The following is a 12,348-nucleotide window of genomic DNA, read 5'->3' on the forward strand; positions in this document are numbered from 1 at the left end:
GCGCCCGCATGATGGACTGAAGTTAAAACAAGGTTTTTCCTCCTTGGTTTTGATGTTAGGAGAAATATCGATGAACTGCTGACATGAAATACTACGCCCAAAGTACAGGGCCAGCTCCTGCCAGCTGAAAAAGTTACTTGTGGTGTAAGGGATTTTGAGCTGTTAAAGGTTTATGAGATCATCTCTTAAATTGCTACCTCAGAATTAAAAGGAAACATCATCATCTTTTTTTAAAATGTATATATAAAAGCTGATGATCCTGTTTTAGAAACCCTGAAGAGCTTAAGTGTTACAAGATGACACCAAATGTTCATGACTTTAAAGAATAGGACTTGGAGTACCAGAGGGACTTGCATGAATTTGAAATAAAAGAAGGTATAAAACATTTGTTCAGGGACACAAAATATTAGACTCCTTGGGCTCTTGGGTACTAAGACCTTGGTTTCAGTTTAGCAAATAAAAACATATTTCTGAAGTGAAAAAGATTTGACACCTATAGAAGTTCACCCCCAAATATTTAAAAACGTGTCAGCTAGTCATTTTTACTATTTTGCTGTGCAGATTATGGGACTAAGAATGGTACATTGTTACAGATTTGTGTGCAAGTGGCAAGCTCTTCTAATAGTGTGGAGAGTTTCCTCAACAAACTGAAAGTATCTTGGGTTAAATTTTATATTTCATACGTCAGATGTGTTTAGAATAGATCAAGGGCTCCTTTTTTGTATATTAATCAGAAAAATCACACAGATCAACATGTTATTTCTCTGTATAAATAGAGGAGTATGCTTCAGAGGAAAGGCATCTTTAAAAAGCTTTCTGCAAGACATATCAAGACTAACACAAAGGTAATTTCATAGCGCCATATTGGAAAGCTAAGCCAAAAAGGATACCGTAATCTGATTAGGATGCATCCAGGTACCTTACCCTCATCTTGCTCAGGTTTCTATAATCATAATAACTTTCATACTGCTCTGCAATCTTCCGGCACAAGATGATGCCATTCTCCCAACACTGTGGACAAGTGAATGACATAAATGTTCATGATCTCACAACATTTACTAACTCCCACCCAGAGGTCAGGAGGTGACTGCTTTCAGATGATCAAGCCTTACTTCTTAACCTTCATAACCTACCCTTAAGGTACCACTGCAATTTTATGCATGAAAACAGCATGTAATTAATGTGTTAACTATTAAAAATCTTTAGAGAGTGGAAAATGATAACCCACCACAAGTCATTAACATATGGCACAAAAACAACATTTCCTGGCATCATTTCAAAATTATCATGTTGAAGATGTGGTGTATGTATATATATATATATATATATATATATATATATATATATATATACACACACACACACACATACATACACACATACAATGGAATATTACTCAGCCATCAAAAATAATGAAATAATGCCATTTGTAGCAACACAGATGAACCTAGAGATTATCACTAAAGCAAAGTAAGTCAGACAGAGAAAGACAAATACCATATGATATCACTTGTATGTGGGATCTAAAATACAACACAAATCAACATATCTACGAAACAAAGAAAGACTCACAGACACAGAAGACAGACGTGGTTGCCAAGGGTGTGGGGGTGGGAGAGGGATGGAGTGGGAGTTTGGGTTTAGCAGATGCAAACTAGTATATATAGGATGGATAAACAACAAGGTCCTACTGCATAGCACAGGGAACTATATCCAATAGCCTGTGACAAACCATAATGGAAAAGAATATGAAAAAAAATATATGTACAACTGAGTCACTTTGCTGTACCAAAGAAATTAATACAACACTGTAAATCAACTGTACTTCAATGAAACTTTTTTAAAAAGTAATAATTTATAGGTAAAAAACAAAGAGACAAAATTATCATCTTGAAATAACTGCTGTTCCACAATGGTCAAGGAGACGAATAAACAGGCCCTCAATGCTGGGGTGGGGGGAACTGCCACCGACCCCTAAGGCCCAATTGTCCGCAACTGGCACAGTGGATTCCTTGTTTGGCCCAATTTCACTTGGAAATTGTGAGGGTTTAACCCAGCTGGTTAGTCTAAGGAGAAATGCAGAAATCCTTTGATCTAGCTCAGGTATCGGCAGATTTCTTCACCAAACAGTAAATACTTTAGGTCTTGTGGACCATACAGCCTTTGTCACAACCCCTCAACTGCTGTTAAATCATGAAAACACATCCGTATAGACACACATGAGCTTGGCTGGGTTCCAATAAAACTTTATAGACAATGAAAAGGGAACTTCATGTAATTTTCTCACGTCAAATCATTTTTCTTTTCATTTTGTTCAACCAATTAAAAATGTAAAAGTGATTCTTAGATTGTGGGCCGAACAGAAACAGTCAGTGAACCATTTGACCCATGGGCCGTAGTCTCCAAGGCCTGATCCAGCACAAGCTCCCGAGAATGGGCCAAGAGATGCAGCCAGAGGTTTTGTAACAGCTTATCTTAAGGGTGGACTTTACTGCAGGAGGGCACAGAGGCATTTCTTTGCTATTAACGTAACGAATGATATATCAGTGTAGTTTGATAAATAATAGAAGAGGATAGGAAAGAAGCAATTCCCTTTCATCAAATTTTTAGGTGTACCCAATTATGTCTTATAAGAGAACGACAGCCACTGGTTGTATTTTAATTTCCTGTTTAACCTTGGCACTTTGGAAGATATACGTAAATCTAAGACACGTATCACCAAAGCATCCAAGTGTTCAAATCAACTGGGGTCAGATTCACAATTATTTTTCTTCAAGAGCACTGCAAACCCTTGAAGAGGGAGCAGGGGGCAGGGAGGTGATGTGCTGAATTGCCTTATTAGCTCAGGGAGGTTTTAAACACCCCATGGAAACTCTCAGTATATGACGGGATGCCATAAAATGCTGTAAACAAATTTAGTTTCATTTATTTTACCTTAAAGAGAAAGTGGAAGGAGGCAGATTACTACATGCCAATTTGGGGAGCTGAGTGAGGTGTGATAATGGTTTTGCAGAAAATAAAATGCCTGGTTATCAAAACCTTTAGATCAGTGTTTCTCAAGGTGGGGTCCCATGTTCATACACATTGGAATTTCCTGGAGTCCTTGTTAAAATTGCAGAATCCCTTGCCTCAAGCCAGATTTACTTAATCAGAATGTCCAGGAGTAGGGCCTGGGAATCTTAATTTCAATAAACTCTTTGGAGTCTTTAACGCACATTGAAATTCGAGGGCCCCTGCTTGAAGAGGTGGCCATCAATGAACTAAAGGAAATGTGACAATCACCTTGCGAGATGCCACGGGTGGGCGGGGCCACCTACCTTGCCTCTGTCAAAGTTCTGGATGATGGCGAGGTGCAGGTGCTCCTTGCGCTGCCATTCTGTCTGCATGGGGTAGGTCAGGAACTCCCGGAGGGGCCGATCAGACCATTCCAGCAGCTCATCATATAACAGAAGAGTATATGCGGCCTCTGAAATTCAAGTGGGAAGGTGATGATCGAGACAGGACCCCAAAGAACCTCCCTTCAAACGGGGCTGGTTTGGGACAAATTGGAGAAAATACTATTTTCTGAATGTTATGATACTAAAGAAAAAAATGTCCAGAATATATGCAACAGAAGGTTAATGAATGATGAGTTCCCCTGGGAGATGGAATTATCAAGAGATTTGTGTTTGATCTTTTGGTTCTCTTTATTTTCTCCGTCTTTCTCTCCTTCCCTCCTTTCTTTTTCCCCCATAACGTTCATATGCTACCAGCATATGATAATAAAAATAAAAATGTTTAAGGGTATCTCTGTAGCTGGTTCAAAGATGTAGGTAGGGGAGACATGCCTTTGTTTGCTCGGAAGTTCACGGGTAAATCCCTTGGAGTGGGACTATGGGCATCTTCCAAAGGGCATGCTTAGGAAGGAAAAATGATAGCTAAATTCTCCTGGATAATAAAAGGCTGAAAAATCTGAGAGTGGTGTGTGTGTGTGTGTGTGTGTGTGTGTGTGTGTGTGTGTGTGTGTGTTGAGGGGGTCAGGGTACAGGCAGAATTTAGGAGGGGCAAAGCTAGAGAGGAGCCGAGTTCAGAGAAGAAAAAATTTTTTAAATCTAGCAACAGAGGAAGGACAAGAAAGAGTAAAAGTTTTGGATAAACAGTGTGTGTGTGTGTGTGTGTGTGTGTGTGTGTGTGACAGAGAGGGAAAACAAACTGCGGGGGCTGTGTGCTATGACCCCCATGGTTAGTCCCAACTTCAGTAATGGCTACTGAAGTCATGACATGTTTGGTGTGGTTGGAATTTCTTGGGGAAACATGAAAAGAGATGACATTCTATACACACGCGTGAAAATGGTGACCCACAGGCTTAAGCATAGTTGACAGGTAGTGTATTTAATAGAATACTTGCTATTCTGCAGGTCTCTTCTTTTCCTGAACCATAAATATGGCCAAATACATCAAGAATAGGAACCAGAATTCACTGTCACCGATGAAGGACTATAATAATAATAATCTAACACTATAACAGCCAACTCACTTCCTACACTGAATAAAACGAACAAACCCTTATGTTATCTATCCATTTAACTACCACCTCCACACACGTCTCAAAAGACACAGTAGGAGCTTTTACCACAATATCCATAAATGGTAATTCTTCTTTTCACTTATTTGCTTGAAGGGTAACTACACATAAAGCTCTTAAGTAACATGTTAGGTTCTAGTACTATGATTTGGCTATCTCAGTGTATAACATACAGTTGTGATAAAGAGCTAGATTCCTATCACTTTTCTCTTTTCTCTCAAGTGTAGAAGTCCTGTAAGGCACAGGCTCTGGCGGTTCTTCTTCTTTAATTACCTTTGGTGAGCTCAATCCTGTAGCTTCAATGACTGTAGCAAAAGCTTTCATCACCCACCAGCAGTCTCCTATCCCCCAGCATTCAGTTTGTGCACTGTTACCAATATGACTTTCCTTCACTGCAAATGATCACATTGCTCCCCTGATTAAAACTAGCCAATGACTCTAAGTAACTAACAGAACAAATTTATATTTCCTAAAGTGACAGAGAAGGCTGCCCATGATATGGTCCCTCCGCTCACATATTCCCACTGTTCCTCCACTTATTGCAGGTAAGAAGGAGCCCACCACTGTCTCTCCTAAGAAGCCTCCAGCCCCCTTGACCCCATTATCAGATTTTGCTGAATGAAACAAGATGCATCCTGACCCAGCGGCAGCTGCCCACCTGGGACAGAGGTGGCTTCTCTTGCTTGGGCACTGGACAAACCCTTTCTTGTGGGCAGATGGAGAGAGGGAATATCCGCTAAAGGGTGTTGGTTAATAAGTGGATGCAGAAACAGCTGAATCGCCACAACGTAGGTTGCCATGGAAGACTGCTTTACAGAGGACAAGAATGGTGATGATAATAACCAGATCATCAGAGCTGTGCTGTATTTGAATAGCCTTCTACTTTTCTCTGAGGCCTCCTGGGATAATTTCCTAATCTTTAATTACCCACATATTCTTATCATGCCAAGCACCTAAGAAAACCCCATGTGTGTCTTTGTTTTTCCATCCACACTCTTTGCTCGTGTTATCCGAACAAACTAAGGTTATCCGAACAAACTAAGGTTCCCCTCACTTATCACACCAACTGACACCTATGGTCCTTCACAGCCTGTTCCTTCAAGCCTTTCCGCTGTAGCTACTAAATAACTCCTATTTTCTCTTAGTGATGCAGCTCAGGAATGATCATCTTTGTCTCTGAAATTTCTTGTGTGTCTCCCTGGGCACTCAAAAAAGACTAACCCTTAAGACTAACCATGCCACAGTGAAAGGGGGGAGGGGTGAGGACTGAGGGTCCTCACTCCCCACAGCTGAAGCCTGCAGCTGACCACAGGGTGGTACCTAAAAGGCAATGAAGGTCAAATTCACAGAGACAGAAAGTAGAATGGTGGTTCCCAGGGATTGGGGGAAGGGAAAACGGGAAGTTATTGTTTAATGGGTACAGGGTTTCAGATTGGACAGGTGAAAAAGTTCTGGAGACAGATGGTGGAGATGGTTGCACAACAGTGTGAATGTACTTAATGCCACCGAACTGTACACTGAAAAATAGGTAAGATGGTAAATTTTATGTCATGTATATTTTACCACAATAAAAAAGTGAAAAAAAGGGGGGGAGCGATGAAGAGTTTCTAATCCCTAAACTGCTTTCCAAATCATGTTTGCCCTGGGAAGGTCCAGGGGATGGCTGGAAGGTCACGTGTGGGTAACTTGCCCCTGGGAAGTGTGGAAAAAACAAGTAAGCATTGGTGGGCCAGCAGAGGAAGCTGAAGAATGACGGAATGATGACATGGGGAAGGTATGAAAACAAATTACACCTGATTCAGAATTTGATTCGGGAAAATCATGATGAATACCTGAGGTAAACAGTGTGTGTAAAGGAAACATTAAAGGAAACACGTACGCCTTTGAGGTGTTAACAACAGACTACTAAGGTTGTTTGAATACATTAACAAATTGTAGATGTTTTAGCATATGTTGTATACTTATTCCTCTACATCCTTAGAAGACAATACTACATACTGAAAAGAGAAGGATGAATCACATCCAAAATTTCCAATAGACAATGTTTTCAAAAGTGTTTATAATTCTGAACAAAAGGCATCATCACATAATTAAATATGGGCTATCTCATTCCATCGTTTTGAGATGTGTACAATGAGGACACCAATATGCAAAGAGAAATAACACAGAAGAGTAGAGATGAATCAGGTAATGGAGGGCACTGTCACAGAGGGCTGGAAAGGGTTAAGCCATTTAAACTGAATCCTATAAAGATAGAGAAGTTTTTCCATCAATTTCCCTTTCTCCAAGGACACACAAAAATGAGGACAGAAGAGAAATAAGAAAAATGTTATATAGGAAAAGAACTTATTTCTTATGACTTTGGGGAACATAAAAACTGCAAGCTGAGTAAACAAATTAAAGAAAAAAGATTTATTCGTTTCCAAAATAGACAGATTTGGATTTTCAGAAAACGAAAATATATCTGTTACATATCTGTAAGAGCCTGTCCTCACTTCCCTCTCTCATTTCTTTTTTTTTATGGACTTTAAAATAAAACAAGTCTACTAGGTTGTTTTCACAGATAGAAAAACTAGGTTCACCATTTCTCTCAAAAATTGGCTACAAACTACTTTAAAATGACCACTTAAACTCCCAGACAACAGAGTCAGCTCAAAAATCTTAGTTTATTTAATCAAAACTATCAGCACATCTGTGTGAAGAGATACTGGGGCTTCCTCAGTGATTAAGGAATTACCAATATTGAAGGAGAGAAATCTGCTCTCAGGGTATTAAAATCTCATTGAGTGCATTCATTAGTAATGCATTTATTTAAATCTCACACTGCTAGGCACTAATCAAAGAACTGGGAAGACTAAGAAGAAGAAAACATCATTTCTGTCCTCAAGGAACTTATCCTTCAACTAAAGATCTCTCTACTACCTACCTATGTACCTATTCACACACACACACACACACACACACACACACACACACACCACACATATACACCTTATATAACTATGAATAAAAACAACATGATAAATGTTTTAATGGAAATCTGAAAAAATTGCAATGAGAAAAGAGTTGGAAATATCAACTCAGCCCATGGCAGGGAGTGCTGGGTCATGGAGTTGATGAGGGAAGTGAAGGAAGGTAAACACTTCATGGAAAAGATGACATAGGAGCTGGCTCTTAAGGATAAAAATTAGGAATGTAGTGCGAGAGGTAAGATGAGGCTGAGCAGACAGGTGTTGGTTCAATTATCACGGGCTCTGAATAAAGAGTTTGAGCTTTATTTTGTAGAAGACATGAATTGACAGAGTTATATCTAGAGAAGGGGTCGGCAAAATTTTCTCAAAGGGCCAGAAAGTAAATAATTTAGGCTTGCAGGCCACACTACAACTTTGTTGCAACTATTTAATTCTGCCAGTGGAGCACAACAGCAACCTTAGACAATATGTAATTAAGTGGGTGTGGCTCAGTTATAATAAAACTTTCTTTACGAAATCGGCTGGCCGGCCTGCAGGTTAAAGTTTGCTGAGGTAACTCTGGGGATAGGAAGCAGTCCAGGTGAGAGATGATGAAGGCCTATTTGAGGCAGTGAAACTGGAAATAATAAAAAGGAAATGGTTTTGATGTTTAGGAAGCAGAACCAATAGCAATTCATGAATAAGAGGCATCAAAGATATCATGAAGTCTCCAGTTTAAGAGTAAACAGTGGGGCTTCCCTGGTGGCGCAGTGGTTGAGAGTCCGCCTGCCGATGCAGGGGACACCGGTTCGTGCCCCGGTCTGGGAAGATCCCACATGCCGCGGAGCGGCTGGGCCCGTGAGCCATGCCTGCTGAGCCTGCGTGTCCGGAGCCTGTGCTCCACAACGGGAGAGGCCACAACAGTGAGAGGCCCGCGTACCGCAAAAAAAAAAAAAAAGAGTAAACAGTGATGCTCTTAAGTGATACAGTGGAACTGTAGCTAGAGGCATATTTAAATTCTGGGAACAAGAGCACCACCACTTCAGAAAGGTTCCTTTACTCTTTTAAAGCTGAGGGAGGAACCATGATTCAGGAGTTCTTTGGAAGAACAGTGTGGCAAAAGACTAAGATTTGTAGTTCCTAAATCCAATTAAAGGGTTCTCATTCTCATTAAGATGTAGTAAGCACATTCTAGTGTATCTTTCCCACTGATTCAACTAAAAACCCCAGACAAAATATGTAAAGCAACTATTGGAGAATTCTGAACAGTAAATGAGAAGGTAGACAGAACAGGAAAATCAATACTCAAAAGAAGGACCACAGAGTGGTGAGTTCCTTGTTTTTATTTTTTGCCTTTTCTATCTCCTGGCTTAGCCTTCCCTGCCTCCTGGAACTGCAAATGGAGACAGAGAGAAAAAGCTCCAAGAAAAGCTCCCCTAGTCAGAGGACTGGGAAGAGGACCTTCTGTGGGATGCAGTACTTTTTTTCTTTGCGGTACGCAGGCCTCTCACTATTGTGGCCTCTCCGGTTGCGGAGCACAGGCTCCGGACGCGCAGGCTCAGCGGCCATGGCTCACGGGCCCAGCCGCTCCGCGGCATATGGGATCTTCCCGGACCGGGGCACGAACCCGTGTCCCCTGCATCGGCAGGCGGACTCTCAACCACTGCACCGCCAGGGAAGCCCGGATGGAGTACTTTTGACTCTTCTGGTCCACTCTGAGTCCCAGGGACAAAGCTGTAAACCGGAAGTGTGACAATACAGGCCATCAGAGTGGCAGCAGCAACAGCTTCCATTTTTCTCTCTTCTTTCACTGCTTTGTCCCCAGGGAGACCAACTGTACATAGTACATCCTAGTGTGGAGGATCAAGCCTTGGCTCTGAGTACTTTGGCTTGGATCAAGTGAGAGTACTAGGAAAAGGAGCCCCTGGGAGATGGGAAGAGTGAGAAGTATCAGAGAGAGGAAGGAGATGGAGGAAGGAATTTTTAAATTCCGTGTATGACTTCCTGGGCTCACCCCCAAGCTGCACATGTGTAGAATGAACTAGAATCAACATAACAAAGATTCTGATAAATGAATTATGGTATAGATAAATGTCCATGTCCCAGACTCTCCCTGGGTGACATACATGCAGGAAAGACCAGGAAAGTGCTGCAAAGGCTTTGATAACTAAACTGACCTTCAAAAGGTGGCTCAGGACTTGAGGTGCGAAACTAACTGATTTTCTGCTAAAATAAAAAGTCAATATTCTCCAGAAGATGAACTCTCGTAATATTCAAAATGCCCAGGATATAATCCCAAATTACTTGACATTCAAAGAACCAGGAAAACTAAACAAACCTCAAAGGGAAAAGGCAATAACAGATGCCAATTCCAAGATGATTCAGTTGTTGAAATTATAGGCAAATACTAAGAAATAGCTATTACAACCATGCTACTTGAAGTAAAAGTGAACACTCGTGAAATAAATAGAAAGATACATGTTCTTTGCAAAGAAATTGAAGCTATTAAAAAATAGCTAAATAAGAATTTTAGAATTATATAATAAAAATAACGAAAACTAAAATTTCACTGGAAGGGCTCAACAGTTGAATGGAAATGATAGAGGAGAAGCAAAGGACTTGAAAATGGATGAAGTGAAATGATCCAATCTGAAAAACACAAAGAAGAAAAATTGAAAAAAAAAAAAAACCCCAAAAAACAAACCAGGGTCTGAGAAACTTATAGAATGATACCAAAAGGTCATAAAACTGGCCATCCATAAAACTGGAGTCCCAAAAGAGAGAATCAGTGCAGAAAATATATTTGCAGAAATAATGCCTGAAAACTTCCCAAATTTGGTGAAGGAAATAAGTTTATAGATCCAAGAAACTCAGCAAACCCAACCAGGATAACCTTAAAGAAAACCATGCCCATATATATCATAACTGAACTGCTGAAAACCGAAAAGAAAATCTTGAAAGCAACCAGAGACAATTAAACATTACATACAGGGGAACAATTTAAATGACTACAGATCTCTCATCAGAAACAATGGAGGCCAGAAGAAAGTAAAACAACATTTTTAAAGTACTGAAACAAAGATACTGTCCAAACAAAGACACTATATCCAGCAAACGTTTCCTTCAGGGATGAAGGTAGAATAAAGATGAAGGAAAACTAAGAATTCTTCACCATTAGATCTGCTCTAAAGGAAATACTAAAACAGGTTCTTTGGGTTGAATGAAAATGTTAACAGAGGAAAATTGAGAATTTCAGGAATGAGGAAAGACCAACAGAAATGGTAAATATCTGAGTAAATATAATAGATTATTTTTAACCTCTTAAATTCTTTAAAATAGATATGACTTAAAAATTATGACATTATCTGATGGAGTTTTCAATGTACCTAGATGTAATACCTAGGACACTACAGTGTAAAGTGGGGAGGTCGTAAAGTTCCTATATTTATTTATTTATTTATTTTTTTTAGATGTTGGGGTAGGAGTTTATTAATTAATTAATTTATTTTTGCAGTGTTGGGTCTTCGTTTCTGTGCGAGGGCTTTCTCTAGTTGTGGCAAGCGGGGGCCCCTCTTCATCGCTGTGCGCGGGCGTCTCACTATCGCGGCCTCTCGTGTTGTGGAGCACAGGCTCCATACGCGCAGGCTCAGTAGTTGTGGCGCACGGGCTCACCTGTTCTGCGGCATGTGGGATCTTCCCAGACCAGGGCTCGAACCCGTGTCCCCTGCATTAGCAGGCAGATTCTCAACCACTGCGCCACCAGGAAAGCCCCAAGTTCCTATATTTAAATTGAAGTGGTGAAATACTCTCTTTAAGTAGACCGTGAAAAGTTGCTTTTTATAATCCCAAAAGCAACCTCTAAAAAACTACACAAAGAGATATAGTAAAAAAAAAAAAAAAAAAAAAAAATGAAATTAAATGGAACTCAAAAAAAAAAAAAAAAAAAAAAAAAAGCCAATACATTAAAAACATAGAGTACTTAGAAACATAAATCTAATTAAAAATAAATTCCACTTTTAAAGGAGAAAGGCTTGAGTCCTCAGCTCTAATTAAAAAAACAGAGGAGTTATTATTTTTAATATACCAGTGACCTGCCCACTTCCCCCAACCTGAGCCAAAAGACACAATTACCTGTGAAGTTCTGTGCTTTGAGGTGCAGATCGTAGAGTTTGTGGATATAGCGTATATACATCTCTTCCTTGTTCAGTTCAGTCTTATAGAAGTTCTATAAAAAAGAGTACAAGCATGGATAATTCCTCAACAATTAGGTTGGCAAGTATCTGCCTTTTACTCTGCTTGAAGTTTGATATCTTGAACCAAGAGAACAGATGAATTTTTCTGTATGAATGTCTTTAAAAAATTAAGTAAGGAGACCCAATGACATATTTTTAACTCAGCACTGTCTGTATTTAACATTATCTATCATTTATTGAATAGGCTGGTAATTCCTGGGGGGATGTTATTACCACTGATTCACATTTCATTTGTTACTTTCTGTTGTTTTTTGTTAGTTTAACTGCCAGTGGACAGTCAGCCTATTCAACTAAAAATATTAAAAATATGTAAGAGTTTAACCTGTTTATTCAATTTGATCATGGATAGTCAAAGGATAATTTCTTTAATTTTAAACTTATTTTATTTTAAAGGTTTCCAGTTTATGACTATAACATAAAGGGATTAATAAGAGATTTTATTTCAAATTACTGTTACAGGGCCATGCTTATTGAAAATATTTGGTTTATTAAAAAAAGGTATCTGGATCTTATTAGACTTCTCTAAAATGTTTTAACATTTGTCACCAAAAACTCAACTCTGACTTACCTGGACACATTA

At 39.5% G+C, this 12,348-nt stretch overlaps 1 protein-coding gene across 1 annotated transcript in view; it reads right to left on the bottom strand.

Moving 5' to 3' along the window:
• Positions 1–12,348, bottom strand: part of DOCK4 (dedicator of cytokinesis 4) — a 282,165-nt gene that overhangs the window by 35,999 nt on the left and 233,818 nt on the right. The window contains 3 exon segments of the mRNA XM_007469745.1: positions 925–1,011; positions 3,318–3,466; positions 11,647–11,740. Coding sequence (XP_007469807.1) covers positions 925–1,011; positions 3,318–3,466; positions 11,647–11,740 — 330 coding nt within the window.

This window comes from Lipotes vexillifer, unplaced genomic scaffold (genome assembly GCF_000442215.2).
Source record: "Lipotes vexillifer unplaced genomic scaffold, Lipotes_vexillifer_v1.1 scaffold597, whole genome shotgun sequence".
NCBI classification, from domain to species: domain Eukaryota; kingdom Metazoa; phylum Chordata; class Mammalia; order Artiodactyla; family Lipotidae; genus Lipotes; species Lipotes vexillifer.